At 38.8% G+C, this 22463-nt stretch overlaps 1 protein-coding gene across 7 annotated transcripts in view; it reads right to left on the bottom strand.

The window, feature by feature from the left end:
• Positions 1-21013, bottom strand: part of LOC123981597 (splicing factor SWAP) — a 57546-nt gene extending 36533 nt beyond the window's left edge. For 4 of the 7 annotated variants that reach the window (XM_046066565.1, XM_046066569.1, XM_046066568.1 and 1 more), the window contains exons 1-10: positions 20660-21013; positions 18563-18726; positions 14102-14233; positions 12161-12237; positions 8036-8261; positions 7662-7762; positions 6866-7016; positions 3143-3395; positions 1757-1909; positions 1544-1637 (exon numbers count right to left, since the gene is read on the bottom strand). In XM_046066565.1, the coding sequence (XP_045922521.1) occupies positions 1544-1637; positions 1757-1909; positions 3143-3395; positions 6866-7016; positions 7662-7762; positions 8036-8261; positions 12161-12237; positions 14102-14233; positions 18563-18726; positions 20660-20859 (1551 nt within the window). In that variant the 5' untranslated portion in view covers positions 20860-21013. The other 3 variants (XM_046066571.1, XM_046066567.1, XM_046066570.1) reach the window with 3 other exon arrangements.
• Positions 21014-22463: the final 1450 nt, after the last annotated feature.

Genomic DNA, 22463 nt, shown 5'->3' with positions numbered 1-22463 from the left:
GCCTGACCTTAACCCTTTAGAAAATCTATGGGGTATTGTGAAGAGGAAGATGCGATACGCCAGACCCAACAATGCAGAAGAGCTGAAGGCCACTATCAGAGCAACCTGGGCTCTCATAACACCTAAGCAGTGCCACAGACTGATTGCCACGCCGCATTGCTGCAGTAATTCAGGCAAAAGGAGCCCCAACTAAGTATTGAGTGCTGTACATGCTCATACTTTTCATGTCCATACTTTTCAGTTGGCCAACATTTCTAAAAATCCTATTTTTGTATTGGTCTTAAGTAATATTCTAATTTTCAGAGATACTGAATTTGGGATTTTCATTAGTTGTCAGTTTTAATAATCACAATTAAATAAAATAAACATTTGAAATATATCAGTCTGTGTGTAATGAATGAATATAATATCCAAGTTTCACTTTTTGAATGGAATTACTGAAATAAATCAACTTCTTGCGCTCTCTCTCTCTCTCTCATTGTGGACAGTTGCATTCCAACACGGACCAGGGTGAGTTATAACAATGACAAACCCTGGCTCACAGCTAAACTCAGACAGCTAAGGTTGGAAAAGGAAGAGGCATCGCCCCCCTCCTCAGAGCTGGCCAGCTCCAAACCCCTCCCCTCCTCTCTCCATCACAGAAAGGGAACGGTCTTTTCAGGAGGCAGAAACCCCGCAGGGTGGTTGCAGTAGTCCAGCAGCTGGGCAGGACTCTGTCTCCCCATACACCCTGAAGCACTGTGCTGATCAGCCGTCTCCGGTGTTCACAGACATTTTTAACATCTCGCTGGAGACATTTACATATGTACACAATATTCTCTTCCGTTGCGTTACTTCTGCACGGCACAGACCCAGAATAATGCTCATGTATATATCTGTAACATTGTTCTTCCATTCAATATTTATTATATTTCTATATTTATTTATGTTGACTGTATTTTTGTCTACGTGTAGCACCTTATCACCACAGCATATTCCTCATATGTGTAAAACACTACTTGGCAATAAAGCTCCTTCTTATTCTGATTCTTCTGATTTCTATTATTTAATTTCATCAGCTCTTCATTCACATTTTAGTTCTGTGGATAGTAACGGCAGAATGTATATATTTTTTTCGTTTAGTTTTTTTGGTTGATTGATTCAAGCCTAATTCCACTTAGGCTTGTATCAGTATCATTAATTTACTTAACCGGCTTTGTAAAACTTTTGTTAGTATCCATGTCAGCAATGTTGTTCCTCGTAAGCTTTATTACCTTATTTAGGGCTTTATATAGGAGTTTTTATCATTAATAATTCTGTAACAGCTGTGATAAAACAGCGGCGATACAGCCACCATATCCATTAGAAAGTTTTAGCGGGGGACCTTGAGTGCCCTTACCAAATGTCATGGCAATGTGGTAGTTATAATGTTCAACTGTATCGAACACATTTAAGTGTCAAAAATAGCCCATAGTTGCCCATAGGTGTCAAGATGCGGACAGGATGTTAAGTATTTAAGAAAGCTGGAGGCCACACACACACAAACATATAAAGCTTATAATACCTCTGGCAAGCCTTTTCCTTCCTTCTGTAGGAAGTAATTCTTCTTAAACTCGTAATAGGTGTTGTACTGATGCCAAGACTGCAGAAAGTCAAACCTACAGTACACAGAGGGAAGAACACATACTGTATAAGATGAGGGGTGAGCACTCATAAAAAGATGAGCCAGAGGATGATGAAGACGTTCAATAGATTTATTTCTGGTAAGAACACTTACCTTGGATCATTCTTGGCACGGACACTGGCCTCAAACTTAAGACCGTTCCTCGCAACATAGGCGGCCAGCTTGTCTATGACTGGCTGGATGTCAGGTGGTGGGGGGATGATGGCCGCTGCTGCTTGTGTGGAAACTGGAGCTTCGGCTTTCAAACTGTTTTTTTAGGGGGAAATTAGGTGTTAAGCTGAGAGAAATGTTTCAGCTATTAAAACACATATGCTCTGTTCTGAGCAGAGTTTAATTTCTCTTTCAAATGACAGTGTTACATTTAAGTGAGCGATTCCTCATACTAGTACAAATAATGCTAATTAAGCTTTTCCACAGCTGCATTCCAACACGGACCAGGGTGAGTTATAACAATGACAAACCCTTGTTCACAGCTAAACTCAGACAGCTAAGGTTGGAAAAGGAAGAGGCATTTAGGAGTGGTGACAGCGCCGGGTGCATGGCGTTAAAGTACAGGTTTAGCAGGGAGGTGCGAGAAGCTAAACGATTGTACTCAGAGAGACTAAAGAACCAGTTCTCTGCAATATTCTTCTGTCTGGAGGGGGTTCAGACAGATCACAAACTATAAACCCAAAGTCCTCCACTCCATAAACGATTCTGGCCTGGCAAATGAGCTGAACCAGTTCTACTGCCGCTTTGAGAGTCAATCGGACACCATCCCCTGTGACTCCTCCGATCAGCTTCAGCCTCGGTCCACCACTTCTTCGCCCCCCTCCTCAGAGCTGGCCAGCTCCACCCCCTCCCCTCCTCTCTCCATCACAGAGAGGGAAGTCAACGGTCTTTTCAGGAGGCAGAAACCCCGCAAAGCAGCTGGGCCGGACTCTGTCTCCCCATCCACCCTGAAGCACTGTGCTGATCAGCCGTCTCCGGTGTTCACAGACATTTTGGAGACATGTACATATGTACACAATATTCTCTTCCGTTGCGTTACTTCTGCACGGCACAGATCCAGAATAATGCTCATGTATATATCTGTAACCTTGTTCTTCCATTCCATATTATTATTTATTTATGTTGACTGTATGTTTGTCTACGTGTAGCACCTTATCACCACAGCAAATTCCTTGTATGTGTAAAACACTACTTGACAATAAAGCTCCTCAAATGACAGTGTTACATTTAAGTGAGCGATTCCTCATACTAGTGCAAATAATGCTAATTAAGCTATTTAATTAAAAAGTTTGACAAACCTATCTACAAATCTGTTTCAGTCTTGACCATGTTCTCCAATAAAAGTACTGTATCAACACATTTTTAATCAAAAGGTTCATAGTAGTGCAAAGCAAAGCAAAATACAAATAAAGTTCAACAACATTTTGAAATCGACTAAAACCTCCAAGTAGAAAACGGCATTATTCAGGGACCCCCACTACTTCCTACCTGGTTTCTGGTACAACAGCAGGGGCAGCAGAGTTGGTGATCTGAGACAAAGCTGTAGCTGGTGGCACCGCGGCGATAGTTTCATGAGGGGAGGGTGTCGTTCCTGCATTAGGCAATGCCCCAGTAGATGCAGGGGGAGTGATGACAGTGGAGGGAACGTTATTATAGTAGGAGGTGGCATCTATCCCTGGAGGAGGCGGGGCCAAGCAGAACGTTCCATCAGGAAGCATGTAGTACCCATAGTACATTGCTGCTGTAAAGAAATGAGGAGATTGTTGCATGATATTCCTTTCACAAATGCGTCAATTATGTCTGACGTAGGACAAACATTTGCAACAAATGCAATAAATAATATTTTTGAGAGGATCAAATTGTTCAGTTTTTGTTAAGAAACACTGTAAATGATTTAACTGTATGGTGACCACAAAGGCCACAGTTTGTATGCTGTAATACATTTTAGCACTTTCTTACCTGTATTGAAAAGTGCTATACAAATAAACACATTAATATTGTTGTAGTGTAGGGCGTTGATACAAGGTTAAAGGTCGATTTACTAATTCATTGCAGAGCCTTGTTATAGCAATCTTTCTATTTCAACTTTAGTGAAACACATAAGCAGGTCAGGGAAAAGTCATCTGCCGCTGGAAATGGAAACTGTCAAAACCAGGGTTGTTTAGGGAACCTATAAATAAAATAAAATGCACATTTGTGCTCAGTCACTGTTTTGAAATGACATTTTTACGGCAGGAAAAAACAGAAACGCCGGCCAAAGATATAGCCCTTAATGATAGCAGCAACTTTTCCAAGAGAGAGTTCTGAGGAGCTTAGTTGAACCCAAACCCATGCTTGTGTCGCTTTTTATTGAAACTATAACTGTGGTGTATTTGTGGGTTTTTTGTATACACTTTTGTTTTTATGACTTTAAACTTTGTCTGAAGCTTGGTTTGTCTTGTGGTTGTTTTATTTACTGTGTTGTCCGGTTCAATGTCAAGCTATGTTTGTTTTGTTTAAAATGCCATTAATTTAAATTTATTTCAATCCGTAGAAGAAAGAAAATAAATCAATAAATCAACATGTGACCTATGTGCAAAAGGGTATATTTCCTTATGAGTGGGTTTATATAACAAACAGTGAGGGGAAGATGAAGGGAGCAATACAGGGACAAAATAAATGATCAATGTGTGGATACAGCAGAGACAGTGTGATATTAACCCATTAGTCACTGAGTTGACTTTAATGACACATCCAATTTTCAAAAGTCAGGAAAACAAACTTGACGTGTTGCAGCTGAGAAAAATACTTGAAGTGTAAGTGGACAGGTAAAAAGTAAAATTTAGTTGATAGTCAGATAGATGATGTGATCACTAGATGTATTTAATTAACTGACTTTATTGTTAAAGTTAGCTTAAGTTTTTGAGCTGCTTTTATTGTTAGGTCTTTAGCATACTTATTACATACACTAAACTCATGATGGCATTCCAGCACAAAAGAGGTAATGAAGTGACGTATTATCCACACGCTGTATTAACATCATACATGGCAAAACGAAAATGTTCAAAAGACAAGATAAGGCGTTCTCACTGGACCAAACCAAGCACAGCTACGTGGATGGGGAAATGAACAGCCCCCTGTTTTGACCTACAATGCATATTAACAGCATTAACGGTACACTGTCGCCTCACAGCAAGAAGGTTGTGGGTTCAAACCCCGGTTGCCCCGGCCTTTCTGTGTGGAGTTTGCATGTTCTCCCCGTGTCCGCGTGGGTTCTCTCCGGGTGCTCTGGCTTCCTCCCACCATCCAAAGACATACAGGCTAGGTTGATTGGTGACCCTAAATTGTCCTTAGGTGTAGGTGTGAGTGGTTGTCTGTCTATGAGTAGCCCTGTGATGGACTGGCAACCTGTCCAGGGTGTACCCCGCGTTTCGCCTGATGTCAGCTGAGATAGGCTCCAGCCCCACCGCTGACGATGGATGGATGAACTTGCTAGGTCATCCACAATTTACTAACATCAACAGCACTATTGGCTGCTATTCCTAGTATATCATAATAATGCAATTTATCAAGTTCTGTGTCTAAGTATCAAAAGGTTTTATGTTGGATGTACTCGCTTACCACTGCCACCCACACTACGACACATATACTGTATATATATACCTGCACTATTTATGCCATCACATACCAAAACATATTTATAATACTGTACATATCTGACCTATACTGTATTCATATGTATACTAGTGTCTATACTATACATTTCTGATCTAGTGTATCCACTGTACTTATATCATACCTCCAGCTGTTTATTCTGTATGTTTACTATTAGCATTACGTGTACTTACACCTGCACTATACATTTTATACAGTGTGTGCTTTATTGGCATGAATGTGTTATTTAAACAATGCTGCCAAAGCAGTTTGCAACTAAATCAAAAAAAGTTTACATTTAAATATGGCATAACAAGATTAATCCACCTGCGCTGCCAACCATAACTGCTGCACATGTTTACACTGTATATACAGTATAAAGTATTCATTTCACACTGGGCATACTGTTCACGCTTTGTATTCTGTCTATTTCTAAGGGTATTCATATCTGACCCTCACTGTAATTTATATTTACTCTGCACTTTACTGTATGTAGCAATCTGTTGTCTTAGTACTTGACAATAAAGTTTAATCTAATCTAAAAAAATCTAGGGTTTATTAACACATGTTGTTACATTCAGCTACATTTCGACTTAAGACTATCTGAGGGAAACGTGAGTGCATTTAAATAGGATGACCATCCAAAAGACCTGCAATGTAATTTTCAATCAATATTTAAAACCCCTAGGTGTGACCACTATTTGTCTCAAAAAAACATCAATTCCAGGAATCCAGGACCCCTTGTTCTTTACACTGAAGATGATTTTCGCTGTATGTTTAGGGTTGTTGTTGTGCTGCAGAATAAATTTGGGGCCTCAATGATGGTACTGCATAATGAATAAGGATCTTCCTGTGATTCTCAGCACTGAGAAATCCATTCATTCACTCACCAAATAGATTTGCAGCAATGCAGCCCTAAACTTGCAAGGAATCCACCATGCTTCACTGTTGCCTGCAAACACTCATTCATGACCACTCTCCAGCCCTTCAGCGAACAAACTGCCTTCTGATGCAGCCAAATGTTCCCGATTTTGACTCATGTCAAAGGTATGACCTTTTTGGCAACAAGTCTTCCATGACAGCCATGTCTGACCAGACTTCTCCAGACAGTAGATGCGTGTACCAGGGTCCCACTGTTTTCTGCCTGTTCTGAGCTGACAGCACAGCTGGACATTCAGCAACCTCACCTTGTTAGCTGAGTTTCGCTGTTCCCACTCCAGTTGTATTTCTCCTACATCTTTTTTAGTTAATGATCGTGTTTCAACATACATATGGAATTGGTGATCAACAGCACCTTTTTGGTATAATTGCTTTATCATACACCTTATGATATGCCTACAAAATTCCTGACTTTGTGCAAGTGTACCTAGATAAATGAATGCTGCTTTAAAAGGCAAAAGGTGGTCACATCAAATATTGATTAGATGTTTCTTCTGTTTTCTTACTTTGCATTTTGTTTTGTCATTTATAGATGTAATCTATTAAAATGTTTGAAAGCGTTCTTACTTATAGCATTTTTCCACACCTGCTTTACACTCTTGCACAGTACTGTCTGTGCGTGTTAAAATCTCTACTCACGTTCAGCAGTGTACTGCGCTGGTGTGCTGGATGCAGCTGGCTCTGTCACTTCCTCTGGTTTGGTTGCCATTGTTGCAGTGCCATTTCTTTCCTGTTGGGCTTTTCGTACAAGTGCTGCCAGAGGGTGGTCTGGGTCCATTACTTTTAGAGGCTGCAGAAGAATAAGGCCTGTCTATCACACATTACGTCATATTATAGGAGACAGAACTATACTATGCGGTGCAATAATTAACCATTACTCAACAACTAATCTTATGCAGTAACCTTCTTTGGTGCAGTACAAGAAATCTACAGAATTTAAGAGTTAACCCCATAAAATATGAAAAACAAATAATGTTAGTTATTTAGTCAGCTTGCTAGTAAAGGGAGATTGTTATGTTTCTTTAAAAAGAGACGCTTCCATTCTTGCTCTCTCAAAGACTAATGGCTGCCCTGACAAGGCACATGAAAACACTAACAAAAAAACTACAATAGTATGAAGATAAGGAAACAGAATATAGTTATAAATTTATGTAGCAACAGACAGGGGCAGTTTAAAAAGGATGTAAATATAATTCACATGTCAGGCAGTGGCCACCTACCAGTTGGACTTACAGCATACTTTCACAACATTATAATAAAGAGTCCAATGAAAACCATTCTCCTACGTCTTTAGCTACCTGTCCTAGCTCACTAAAATGTGAAATTTTGGAAATAAATGCTTTTCACAGGACAGCGCCGCAATGTAAAGTGGCTGTAACTGTTTCAAACAGGTAAAGCACCACACTGGGTGGGGCCCACATTCTTTATCCATTACCTTCACCAGCTCCTCCAGGCGAGAGCTCCTTTTAGGGGCAAACAGGCTGGGATGGAGGTAATTGCCATCCCCATCATCATCTGAATCATCAGAGTGAGATTCTACAGCAAGAAAGCAAAAAAAGAAACAGTAATGAAAAAAAATATATATATATACATACATACACACACACACACACACACACACACGTTTAACATTATAAATTAATGCAGAATGTTAATGTCTGTTAGTGTATTCTTCTGTTTTGATTGCTCGTGTATTACAGATCTGGCATTGATCACAGTCCATGACACATCTCAATTTTGGAAATTTAATGTCCGTGTGGGGACATAACACCTACTGTATGGATTCAGTGACTGCTTTCTATAACTCACCCTGTGACTGCTCTTGCTTGCTGGCGGAGACAAGGTTGTATCGACCTTCCTTCATGGCCCGCAGGATGTGTTTGTAATAAGGGTTCAAGTAATGGTCAAAACGAAGAAAGTCAAACTGGGAGTTACCGGACTGCTTCGCTTTCAGGACTATCTCAAACTGAGCCCCCTGCTGACATACAAAGTTGGCTGTCCTCTCAATGATGTTATGGGTCTTGATGGTTGCCGGCTACAAAAAAGTAAAGAAACGAACATTAACTTAAAATATTTAATACATATATAATTCCATGATCAATTTCTTCATTTCTGAAAATGGTTGTTCATGTGAAAAAAAAACAAATAAACAAAACAGGAAGTGTTTCATGTAGAAACACTCTTAAAGCTTACGCCAACAGAGTGAAATATAAACATCAGTACCATAGACAGGAGTGAGCATTAAGATGCAATGCTCAGTTTATGAATAGCTTCTTCATACCAAGGACACAAGCCATGTTGTCTCTGAAGTATTTTCATGGCAGGCACTCTTATGTTCATTGTGATGACATTAATTCTTAAAACGCACATGGGGTGGAAATCAGTGGAACAAGAAATGGCCTATTATTCATTACTTATTGTTCCCATTGTGTGCTTTCAGTGATTAATCATTGTCATTAACTAGAGAGTACAGAGAAGTGCAGCAATTTCCGAAAGAACCCTCATATCTCACCAAGATGAAAGTCATGATAAATACTACCTTTCAAGACACTGGCCAAAAAGATGCCAATGTCCAACACTAAGAGCATTATTGTGTTTTAAGCTGCCAAGGACTTCACATGCAAGGGCCTTTCGCACTCCAATTTAAGTTAGAACTTCGCCATTAGGTAAAAAGGGGGTGTGTAGTAATGATTTTATGTTGACGTGATATACACGAGGAAAGCATCCTCCGCCAACTGAGCAACAGTGTTGCAACGCCAAGGAACCAAAGCAAAACATAACGTGCAACATAAAACATGCCAGAGCCCTGAAAGTATAACGTACAGTTACAGCTATCTTTTGTGATCTTATGTAAGCACAGATGAGTCATCATGGCCTCATCAACTGAGGCCCATGCCAATTAACCTCGACATCCTTTACAATCTGATCACATATTGTATTCTCTGTTGTGACCACTGGCGGCTATCTTGTAAAAGCAAATGCCAACAAAATAATTTTAGTTTAAAAACATACAATATCACTAACAAACTGTTTCTGCCCTGCCCTGTAAACTACAATTAAATTATGAATATTTGTATCCTGGTAAGTGTCTGAGATGCATAATACACACGCAAGTCATTCCTCTGCTCTCCCCATGCTTAGGGCTGGGCGGTATAAAAGAGATATAAAATCAACACCATTAATACTGAGATAGTTTGATGTTGAGTTAATAATAGGTTTCTGTAAAGTCGTGCCAGCATTTGCTCCTCTCTCTCTTTCACCGCGCAGCCCCGCCCCTCCATCTGCGTCTGAACACAGCCATCTACTCAAACACTCTCTAACAACATGGAGGGTAACTCCGTGCTGGTAGACGGTGCTCAAGACCTGGCTTGTAAAAAGAAGAAAAACGGTTCAGTCAATGTTTCCCACACATACACTTTACTTCAGCGGTTCACCCAGATTAGGTGACACATTGTAGCATTTAACACAGAGGCACAGAGTTATTACGTTACAAGTTGCGACACGGTGGATATTTTACAAGAGCGGAACAGGTAAAGCAACAGTGAACACACCAGTCAGATATCATTGGTTAGCAACCACTTTGGTTTAGTTTTGATAGGCTAAGTTGTTAACGTGGCTCCTCAACATGCTGTGAACGGAATCAAGTGTGGAAAAGTCCAGAAGACAAGTTCTTTTTCGGCAACTTTATACAGCGTAGCCTACTACTGATGGAGAAAGTTACCGGCGCAGACATACAGGGAGAAAGACGGAAAGAAGCGGGGCACACTGACCTGTGTGGAGCAGAGGTACATTAGGGCTGAGTGTGAAGAGAACTGAAGGAGGCGGATTCAATAAGTGAGTGACACTTGAAATGGAGAATGAAGTAACCCACTTCGCAGAAAATATTGATATATATTTTATACCGGAATTCTGCCCAACAGTACCGGGATATGACTTTTTGGTCCATATCGCTCAGCCCTACCCATGCTGCCTGTCTTCTCTGCTGTAACTATCAAATTCAATGAAAACTCCAGTAAGAATAATAATAAAATAAATAAAAATAAATAATTATGAGAAATACACAACACAGAAATTCTAAATCTAGAAAGCAGTCACTAACATTGCATGCATTTTGTGTACTGCAGATCTGTTGTGCTCTGTATGCACACACAATGCACAAGTATGGGTTGTTTTAAACTAGGGGTCGACCAGTAATCGGTCTGGCCGATTATCTGCACCAATATTCAGCATTTTTCCAATAATCTGCATCGGTCATTTCAAAAACAGATAGCCGATATAATTAATTAATTTAAAAATGCACTCCTTTGGCTCTGATGCAGCTGCTTCTTTCAGTCTGTACCGTAGACTGTATATAAAGGTCTGTACTCACCACTCTGTGCGCTGGAGCAATGTCTCGCCCACAGTGCTAGCTGAATGGTTACAAATCACGAGTAATAGCCTATCAACAATGCGCCACGCTGGAGCCCCTCCCCTCCCGTCTCAACAGAGCTCGGCAAATACACACACGCAGAGTGAAGTAAGCGGAGAGCACTGCAGATTACACAAGTTGACCATAACTAATCACTGTAAGTAAGTGCAGCAAAAACAGCAATACTAGTAAAAGGCTGAGACTGCATCAGTACAAGAAGCAGGCACGAACGTGCACCAAGCGATATTTTAATCTGCTCTGTCTCATCCAATGCAGCTATGTTTTACACAAGCACTTGTGCTAGCTTGGCTAATAGCTACTTATAAACAAGCTAAATCTCTCAGGCTGTATGGAGCTAAATCAGGGCAAATGTTTTGTTAATAAAAAAAATAACATAATAGAAAAACTAAAACATGTACTTGAACATTTAAGTTTTGGTCTTTGACTTGAAAATTACAACCATATATTGAAAATAAAAATAAGTGTTTAAGTGTTTTGTTTTCAATTTAAATAAAATGTTGATTTAATTCTGGAATTATTTTGAATAAATTATTAATATTCATTTTTCACTTTTATAAATTTTGATATTTGAGGACTTATTTTTTTCAGTTCCACTTTTTATGTTTTCAGAATCAAAGCAATTTTTTCCACCTTCAAATCTTATTTTCTCAGTTTCAGACTTTTGGCCCTGATTTTGCGGAGGGGGCGTAGCTTCAACTGAGAATGGAATCATGAGTGTCACCCTAACAAAGAAGGCAGAAGACTGTGAAAAAAAACTGTGACTCAATGCATTGTATACACCATATACCTGTGTTTGACAGTAAACAAACTGATGCCAGTGACAAAGTTCTGTTTAAAAAGCTGTTTAGGACAACACGTGACACCAATTACACTGCAAGAGCAGTAAACTGTGCCAGATTGTGCAGTATCTATTCAAGAGGGCTCATATCTTTCGCATCTCACTTGTGCGCTGGACGCCATGACGAGTTAATACTGCAGTGCGCTTATTGTAGTTTGTGATAGTGGAAGAAGTCCATTCTCAAAGTGTCCCTGCTGAACTGCACAATGTCAATGTTAAGGCATGCCATGAGACTGCCCATCAACAGGCCAATCTGCAGGCTCTGCCTTGTCTGGAAAGTGGACCAGAGCAGGCAAGGGCAGCAGGGTGAATTGACAAACATTTATTCTGTAAACAGAATAAACCATCATAGTGTAAAATCAGACATATAAAATCAAAATTGATTTGAGAGTGGTCACAAGTTACCAATAAGAGAATGGTTGACACCGACATCAGAATCGGTTTCCTCATCATGTGGACTATTATATAACATTTAACTCCAAGGGCTTCACAAAAGGTTGTATTTATTGAAGGTGTTTTGTATTAAATAGCATTATAGTCTACAGATGTTCTTGTTATTGTGTAAACCCACTGTACATAATATGCTTGTTTATGCTTCTGTATATACACTGTGAAGAGGACACTAGGGGATCAACATCAGTAAGCCAGCTGGATATTTAATACTCACCAGCTCCACATCAGGAGGGATAGCGAGGCCTGGGGGAGCAACGAACGGCTCCTCACTCTCCTCAGGCTCTGCCTCTTCTATGTATGTGAAGAGATATGAGGACAAAAATAATGAAATTAACTCTTGTAACAAAAACAAATATACCCCGCTGGATATATACCCAGTTGAGTAGTACCTTGAGATTCATTTGATGGGAGAATACATGGAAGTACTCTCACTTTTTAAAAGGCAGTCCAGCATCATTTCCATTTATCACGTGACCACATAACAAACTCTAACTCTACTCAAAGTATGGCCACACATTTTACTTAGCAGCTCCATACAGAGAGACAAGAAGGTAGTCTGCTGACACAACTGGAGAGGACTACAAGTAGGTAGGTAGGTATTTAGGTACAAATATGTGGAAATCAAGTATTTCTGTTAAGATGAAGTTGGTACATTTAAATAAGTTAGATACAGTGCACATTGAAATCAAGTTTCTTATTCTGAAAGGATTTGAAGACCTAGATCTGTCATATTTAGACAGACATCAGATAATTTATACCACAATTACCCTTTTGGTTATTATGGCTCACTCAGGAGCTAATAATAGCGACAATGATTTGATTAATATTGTGATTATGTGTTTCCGTATCTGTCAGCGCAAATACACTCTTTCAGGCTTTAAATTTGCATTGTGGTGAGGAACTTTCTTGTGATACTGCATTTGTGATAATGTCAGAGACAAACGCCTAAAATCACATACCCAAATTGAATCAGGAATAACCCTTCAACCATTAAGCCTAGATGCATAATTTTGGTCTCCTTTGATAGGTCAGAAGCTAAGGAATATGAGTCAACTGTATATGAACTGTATATATATTTTGCCATTACAGAGTAAATGGGAGATGCAATAAAGGAAAATATGATATTTTCATATTTGCCTGGTATAAAATCTATATTTTAATAGCAACATCTAAACCATCATCCTGTAGATTATAATGCAACTGAATATCTTCTAATAGACCTGGAATACAACTGTAACTGTAAATTTGATGAAAAGAAAGTAATATACAACAGTTATTATACAATTTCTCAAAAATATATAAAATATGTTCATGTTTTGGCAATATTTATTGTTTATATGTTCACTTTTATTAGGAGTGTTCTTCAAAACAGTATTTCTCTCCATGCAACCACGTTCCAAATAACATAAAGCAACATTGAACTATTGATAAAAACAGTGAATATTCATCAGCATTCCCATGACTGAAAGAACTCCCATACTTTACAGGCCCATAACTTCAAAACAGAACATCTTACAGGGCTGTAAAGACCGTCAACGATAAAGACCAGCTGTTCCAAAGCAACATTTTTTTCTTCTGCAGTCTCTGGCGAAAACCAAACTTAAGAGTTTTACAGCGAAAACGTAAAAGTGAGTCAGCGGTTGTAACTGTAAATGTATATTGGTGAGTTTGTTATTATTATCCGGCTAATAACTCTGTGAGATTTGAGTGATATGAGTTACACAGCTGATCAGAGCTGGAGCTGAGCTTTTTTAGAGTGGTCGGACTGCAGTGCAGGCTGAGATGAGATATTTGAATGGCAATAACAGCAGCCATGTACAGTGTTCACATAGCTATTTATGTTGTGGTATAAGCTCATTTAGATGCTTGGTGTTTGATGTGTTTTTGGTATGGATAAAAATGGTTGGTTTGAGATTCTAGTTGAGCCTCCTAGCTTCACGGAGGTGTGTGGCATAGATAGGGTGATTAAAAAACCAGAACATGGATTTCTCATTTGCATTTTGTGTAAAAATCTATCTCCAAAGCTCCCCGGCATCTGGAGCTTTGGGAGTATATTGATACCAAGGGACAAGACATCAAGTCAGATACAGATGGATGACAGCCAAAGTTGACGCTGGTGTTTACAGGCAAGTTTGTGAGTGATGTCCATTCTCACCAGCTTCCTTCCTCGCATCCTCCTCCTCAGTGGGCTGAGAGGGGTCATAGTAGTCAGCACTGTATTTGAAGGCAACTGCATTGTAGGTGCCTTCATCAGCCAGAGCCTCACTCAGACGTTTATACTCCTCCTCTGTGGAAAACAAGAAAAAAACACAATGGAGAAAACTTAACTACGGTGCTGCTGATTATTTTAAATCAGCTTGCACAAACTGACCATAATTTTCTATTTCAGTGTAGCCCTGGATAACTTATAGCATGCACCTATTAAGAATATTATTTGTATGATTGATTTATATTATGACGACATTCTTTGGGCATTTTCGAAGCTATAGTTTTTTTGCTGTGCAAACCAAAAAGCACAGTTAAAAGCCATGTGAGAACCTTCATTGGTTAGATGTGTCTGAGGAGGGATCAAGAAAGTAAACACAAGAAGTAGGTCCTATCTACCCAAATAAGAAGGCGGCAACATAGTCCGTTGTTAGTACAGGTCAGATCTAAATTCATCCCGGCTAGCAGCTAGCAACTGTTAACTCTTGTATAGGGCCCTATGATTTCTGCAATGTGGAAAATGCGGACAGATCACAGAATATTCACAGAACTAAAAATGTGGATTATCATGGAATCAGTAAAAACGTGGATGCAATTTATAAATATTAGCATATATTTGGGTGATTCAAATACATTGATACCGATTACATTTTTTCAATTTTCTCCACTTTCATCCACTACATGATTAAACACTCTATTGACAAATTGTGCTTCAATCATAAAACACAGAAATCTAAAAAATTTAAAGTGAATCTGAAAAATGTTTAATGGATTTCAAAGGGCCCTGATTGTATTTTGGAAGAATTGAGGTTGGATCACGCTCCCACCACAAACGTATCACTCAAAATTCAGAATCTGTCTGTGACCAAAACCCAGACTACTTCTTTTGAGTGTCTGGGCGCACAGTTGTTTTGGTCTGCACCCGAACACATTTGCAGTTCAAATCTGCCCAAACAAATCACATCAAGAGGGAAAACTAGGGCTGGACGATAAAACTATAACTATTTGTTTTTATATAAAAATATAACAAATGTTCAATAAATGTTTTATTTTATTCACTTGAATCATACACAAATTAGGAATTAAATTTTTTAAGATGATTTATTTGTTGAAAAAAAAGGACAGAAAAAAGCTTTTATTTAATGAATGTACTGAATGTTCAGATTTGTGAAGTGATTCACTGTTTGACATCAAGTGTTGACCATAAAGAATATTTTAAACCACACTCAGGATCATAAATCTGCCTTTAAACTCGAAAGAAATAACGATTTGATACTTATCGTGATAATTATCGATATCGGAAGAAATGAAACTTTTTATCGTGATAAAATTTTTGGCCCTGCCCTAGGGAAAACTAACCAGAGTCCAATTTAACTGGACTAAACAATATTACAGAGCGCATGAGACTGAGATGTTCTATTATAAACCATGGCATGTACTTGTACAAGCACACAGACCAATAAAAAAAGAAAAAACTCGCAAAAAGTGAAGTCACTGGTTGCTAGACAAATATACATGGTTACGTGGCCCCAGACACCAACCGTTTTAAATTCATGGCAAACTATATCTTTATGAAAGAAGCAAGGGCAAAATTACCACTAAAACTATCAATATTTCCTGCTGTCCCTTCAGTGGACAGATGGGTAATAGTCAGTGAATGGGGTCAGGCCTCCAAATCCAAGGGCAAACCAGCTTGGCGGATGAACCCTCTGCAGTGTGTGTGTAAGTGTGTGTGTGGCAAAAATCATTAGCTGACTCATTCTGTCCTGTCAGTTTGGGAAAAAGATACCATATTTCACTTAAAACTGTGGCTTATTAATTCAATTACAGTCATTAAGTCTGTCTTTCAGAAGGGTGCTTTGTCATCAAAACAGCCCGTTTCAATTTAATGTAAAAGGACTGAGATGCGAGTATCCTAGAGTGGAAGGTGATTTCCATACAAATGGGAGCGCTTGAGCTGAGTCACATGGAAAGCTGAACATGCCTTCGAAGGCAATGTAATGCTGCTGACGATTTGTCCTGGAAAAGCAATATTGTGTTAAGAAACCTAGATTAAAGTATACAGCAATTCTTATTAAGTTGCCGCTTTTCTGTTGGTACAGACACTGGCTTGTCATATTAGCCTAAGTGTTACTGTGCATTTAGACCAAACGCGAAGCTAGGGTTGGGGGCGGCGTGATAACAGAGATGTGGAGACACGGAGAGATGCACAGACGGCTTCAGAGCATTGTTTGGAGAGGACCAGGCAGAGGATCAGCGGAGATACTGAATCTCTGCTGGCCGACAGACAGCTGCGGGGAGCTGTGGAGGAGAGAGCGCCTGAGCTTTTGGACAAATAAACACCCATAGTCAGACTGGATTTTTCTGCTACAACTGCGCCTTTTATCATCCATCTATCGTTGGCAGACCTGACAAAGCATTGGCACACGCTTGGCAGTAGTGCAACGACAAAACCCATGCAAGGAGAGCAACGGAAGGATTAAATTCGCGTTTGGTCTGAATGCACTGTTAGTCTGTGGGAAAAGTGTTAAAAAGAGGACAAAAGCCTGAGAAAAAAAGGTTTCTGGATTCTAATTCAAACACTGACTGCCTGAGAAGACAGTAAACATTTTAATTCTATAACAGCAACACTGACAAGGGCTTAACCATGACTTGAAGAACTCAAATAGTTAATGTAATGAGCACCATGATAAACACCACAAACGTGTCAACGTGTAGGAAGCATTTAAATTTGACAGCGGCCATGCTGCTGTGTCATGTTGGTGGTGTTTAGTTATAGCTTGCCCTGCAACCTTGGCTAGCACAAAAGTATTAAGCCTAAGTGACAGCTGCCTGCAAGGATCAGTATCTGCCAGTAAAATACCAGGGAACTAACATCTGTCAGTGGAACACAATTGTCAAGACATTTGCAAGTGTCATAACATTATCAGTTGGAAAGTAGCGACATAAGCAAATAGCTTTTATCATATGCCACTGAAACAACACTGAGATATGTTGCAGTAATTTAACAGGCCTTATGGCATATTCTTGTAGGTTGTGTTTTAACCACAAGTCCTTCCTTCTGTTTATTTTAGTTGTTAATAAATAGTATTAATACATATATTCATAAATGTACATAAAACAACAGAAATATATATATTATATATACACTCAGTAAATAGCAATTGGTCATTTTAAAAAGTAATTTCTGTCATATTTACTTATTTATCTACTTTCGAATTACTAACTTCAGTACTGCAAGTTACATAGCCATGACACGTATATGGGTAATGACGTTATCTCATGTCTTGTTTAAAATACATGCAATGTGTTTAGGGCTTGAGAAACAGAGTTGTAGTCACACAGAAGATAAGCCATGTTCTGCTGTGGAGCGAAATACAATATGACAACATCTCTTTTCCTAAATTCCCTGTTTTCCGTTAAAATTTTTCTGATTTCCGTGTTTTATAATTTAAGTAAAGTTTCTCATCAGAAAGTGTGTGTAATCATGTGGTGGATAAATAAAATTTCAACAATTCAATATGAAAATATAAAATGTAATCAATATCAATAAATTAAATGCATCATATATGCATATAGAAATTATACAACAAAAACAACGCATTTTTCCTATGGCTTCTTCAGGTTCACTCAGTGAAGTTGAAGGAGCACTCACAGGTGTGCTAAATAGGTAGTGTTTATGTCACATGACCAGTAACCCGAGTCTCCATTTTTTTCTGTAATAACTGCGCCTGGCAGAGGATACTCTCACGTGGGCAACGCTCCTCCTTGTTTACAAAGCTTGACTGGACGTGACTTTTTTCCTTTTTTCTCATGCGATGTCTGACTCTGCCCAAACATCCACTAAGTCTACAATGAGCTTACGTCTTGCACCTACAGCGCAGATTTCAATCTGACAGCTCCTGCATATGTGTATGCACATTTTGGCAGATTCCACAATATTCCGCATTTTACAGCTGATTCAGTTTTTTATTATGGTTTTTTTTATTATGATTTTTATTATTATCGAATTCTGCGATTCCTTCTGCATTGCAAAAATCACAGGGCCCTAGAAATGTATGTCTGACAGGAAGGTAAGTGCTGAGAATATTCTAAATATAGTGTACACTTGGTTGGGGCTTCTTTTAGGTGCCTAAAATACTTTTTGCAGCGGACCCTGTTCACTAGCAGTAAATTGCTTAGCATCCTCTTTGCTTCTCCAAACTGGGGCTGCACAAACTTCCATCTACTGCAGGTAATACACTGACTATGGATAAGCACCTCATACAGCCCCACCTTCAAAACTATCCCTTTAAGGGTGAAAGGTCATCCTATAAAATGACCCACTAAGGGCAAATTCACATTAAGGTGGCCCATATGTGAAATTCTAAATAATCTGATTGCCCAGTATCAGAACAAGCAATCTGCTCACCTTGCCTGGCCTCCTCTTCCAGCAGGTCTGTGTGCAGAGCCAGGTACCTCTCCTCGTCGCACAGCGCCTCGATCCTGTCCTCTTCCTCTGACAGCTGGTAGGATGTATTCCATGACCCACTGTCATACTCTGAAAGGTCATGTAAGTGACCACGCCCATCGTATCTGTTGGGTGATAAAAGGATTAGAGAGAAGGAAGTCGACAAAGCCTATTATACACAACATGGAGCTACTTACCAAGGGGACCTAAAACCCAAAATTTACAATATCAAAAATGCTCTACCTCTTTAAGTCTGTTATTAGGGAGATTAATTGTAAAATACTAGAAGTTGTGACAATTTCTCAAAATACTGACAACACAATAATACCCTAATTAAGTCCTTGGGCTTAATTGTCGATAGTGCTCTTAAGATACCTCGCAAGCTTTCTGCTGCTATTTTCTTACAAACCAACAACCTTACATCAAAAAACGAAAGAAAAAAATTAAAACAAAGCAACTCGCCTCTTACCTTACAGGGTTCAATTCCCCCCTGTAACACTCATCATTACTTCTACATCTGCAAAAAAAGTTACATTCACACAAACCCGAGCACATAAATACCTATCCGTAAGAACCCAAATGGAGGACATTTTCCAGGGTTCGTCCCTCTACGCCACTTCTCAGTTGCAGTTTCTTCATGAAGACAAAGAAATGGGATGCTGTGGTTGGCATTCGGGGTTTGGCGGGACCCCTTAGCCTACCTTGCTGGGGAAGAAACTGGGTTATGTGATAAAGACACACATACAAAGGCTGTACAAATGAAACACAAGTTGGGCCACTGCAGATTGAGGTGATTCAAAAGAATAAATGCACTGTTTTAAAGTTAGAGTAAATTATTATGTGTTCTGCATGAAGGTGGCAATAAAACATTACTCCATCGTATGCAGCAAGATAACGTAGAAAGACTGAAAGCACCTTTTAAACCTTTTGTTTGCTAGTCAAACCGTCTTGCCTACACATTGACAGTGTGATATTTTGAATCACCTTAACTGCAGTAACTTTAGTCTTGGTTAGAATTTGCTCTGGCCTTGTGGTCATCAGCTAAGCATAATGCAATCCCAGGTTCTGTGTAACTTACACATTTTCTGCAAAACTCAATTTGAAAAGGACTGAAAGAAACATCTTTTGTGTCATTCTCTATTTATGTCTGCCATTTTAATAAACTATAACGTTACATGTCCGGAGTAAAAGCTTCCAGAGGAAATTCTCCCAACATGCCAAGATGCAAAGCCCACCTAAAAGCTAACATATGTCGTCTTAAAGATTACAAAATTTAAATATCTTCATATTTGTCTCTAAAATACACTCCATTGCCAGTTTAGGAAGTATACAGCACAAGCTAATGCAGTCAAACATAACAGCTCTGCAATATAATGTTTTATTCTTGTTTGCAGTGTTGTCCACCCCATTTCATAAATGTTGCTGTATTAGACTACAGTAGTTTTAGCTGGTGTGCCTAATTAACTGGCACCTGAGTGTATGTTGATAGTATTTTTACTAAAGTCTAGGATCTCAATACTTCCTCTACCACTGCTTAGTATATTTCGCTTTCCATATTCAAGTCAGTTTACTACATATTTTGTATACTTAATTACTGATCACCATGTTATAGGAGTCAAACATAGCAGCTCTGCAATAAATGTTATCTTAATGAAGCTTATAATGTTTTATTCTTGTTTGCAGTGGTGTTATTTAAACGTTGTCCACCCCATTTGTATGAATGTTGTTGTATTAGACTGCAGTAGTTTTAGCTGGTGTGCCTAATTAATTGGCACCTGAGTGTTTGTTGATAGCTCAGCATCATGGCTAACGTTAGCAAAGACTAGCAGGGATTTGCATCTTCGTATGTTATTCTAGAAAATTCAGATACCATCTATTGTCAGTTCAGAGCATCCAAAAAACAAGTTAACAGGCAATAAATACAATATTCGTCGTCAGTTGCAAGTATTTCCAAGCTTCTACAAGACAAACTCCAAGTGGTCCCTTGAATTTTGAAACAGGCTAACGGACAGGATAGATGGTTAGCATAATGTTTCGGTCTAAGTTTGTTCAACCGACCTATCAATCATGATGCTCTTGTCCCCCATCCATGGGATAAGATGTTTTCCATGTTCGTGGTAAAGAGCCCTTTCGTCGTCTCGAAACAGTTTGCAGGCATAGCCGAACACCAAGAGGTCGGCGTATTTATCACTGTCACTCACGTCCTTCTTCACCGGTTTGTTGTTGTGGTCTTTCGCTGCTGCTCCGCGACGATACATCTCCCAATTACACGTGGAACCAAGTTGACGGTACAGTGATGGTTTCCCGAGAACCAAATAACGTCCAGGTGGTCCAAATGTTACGATAATCAGCGATGTTGTACCCAAAAACTAAATTCTACGTGCCGTCAGTCGCCATGTTGGAAAGCAAGTAAATGCAGCTGTGTCTTTGGTCCGCACTTACGACAATTTCCCTGCATTATTAAAAATTACCGTTTAGTGACATATTCATCAGTCAGTCTTACAAATATGTGTTACTTTTTTCAGCCCTAAGTTTTTATTTTAAAAGTAGAAATTATGTATATGAGTCGCACGTTTTGCTAGTGTAGACTTTTTCACAACTGTCGAATGTGCTGATGATGAATGGGCCTAAAACTGTGCTGTTGAAACCATAGACTGTATGAGCTGAACGGCTCACCCACAGTACAATGAATTTAAGGCTACATTTCAACATTACATCTGTTTATCAGCAAGCATTATAACCATCATAAGTTAAAGACAAGATTATATTTACCACAGACCAAGCAATAAATCGAATTGATTACTCAAGAAAATTATTAGTAGATTCATCCATAATTAAAATAATCATTAGCAGTTGTTAAAATGTGCTCAATCTGTTGTATTGGTACTTTTACTAAAGTATAGGATCTCAATACTTCCTTTACCACTACTTAGTATATCTCGGTTTCCATATTCAAGACGGTTTTCCTTAAGTGCTTCTGTGTCAACATAAAGCATGCTTAGAAGACAATAAAATAGAGTAAAATACCGATGGTAACGTGAATATAATATAGCAATATAAAAATACATTTAAATACAATTAAAAAGAGTTAAATAGAAAATAAAAGCAAGATAAAACAGGTGTAAAAGTTACAGTACAGTGTAATATATTAATCAAAAGCCTCACATTTGATTTAATAAAAGGCAGCAGATAAAAAGAAAAGTCTTCTGTGAGTTTGTTTCAGTTATATGGTTCATAAAAACTGAACGCTGCTTCTCCTTGTTTAGTTTTAACTCTGGGGACAATAAGAAGACTTGTCCCAGACGACCTGAGAGGTCTGGATGGTTCATAACATAGTAGAAGATCAGAAATGCATTTTGGCCCTAAACCATTCAGTACTCTGTAAACCAACAGCAGTATTTTGAAATTCTGACAGGAAGCCAGTGTGAAGAACCTCAGAACTTAAGTGCAATGAATGTTGATAAAGTATGTAACAGTTTTATTATGTACTGTAATTTGGGGCGAGGCATCATAAATAATAAATAATAGTTCATGTGTAATTCTGGGCAATACATACATTATTGGCATATGCACCATGCTTTCTATCTTCCAGAAAGTATGGTGTCAGGTCATGTCAGCTATTCTATATAAAAACCCCAAAACATCCTTGAGTAAGGTAATATCTAGGGCTGGGTATTGTTCACGATTTTTGATATCGATATCGATACCTCGACTTTGATACCGGTTCCTGAATGATACTTTTGTCGATACCAATTTTATTCTCGACAAACTGAGAACCATTGTTGTTTGTATAAAGTAACTTAATTATCACATTATTATCATTAATATTGTTTGTTATTTTAATAATTGTTCCTTTGAAAAA

Source organism: Micropterus dolomieu, linkage group LG13, assembly GCF_021292245.1.
Source record: "Micropterus dolomieu isolate WLL.071019.BEF.003 ecotype Adirondacks linkage group LG13, ASM2129224v1, whole genome shotgun sequence".
NCBI lineage: Eukaryota > Metazoa > Chordata > Actinopteri > Centrarchiformes > Centrarchidae > Micropterus > Micropterus dolomieu.
Note: the sequence above shows the minus strand (reverse complement) of the source record. Positions and strands in the feature narration are given on the sequence as shown.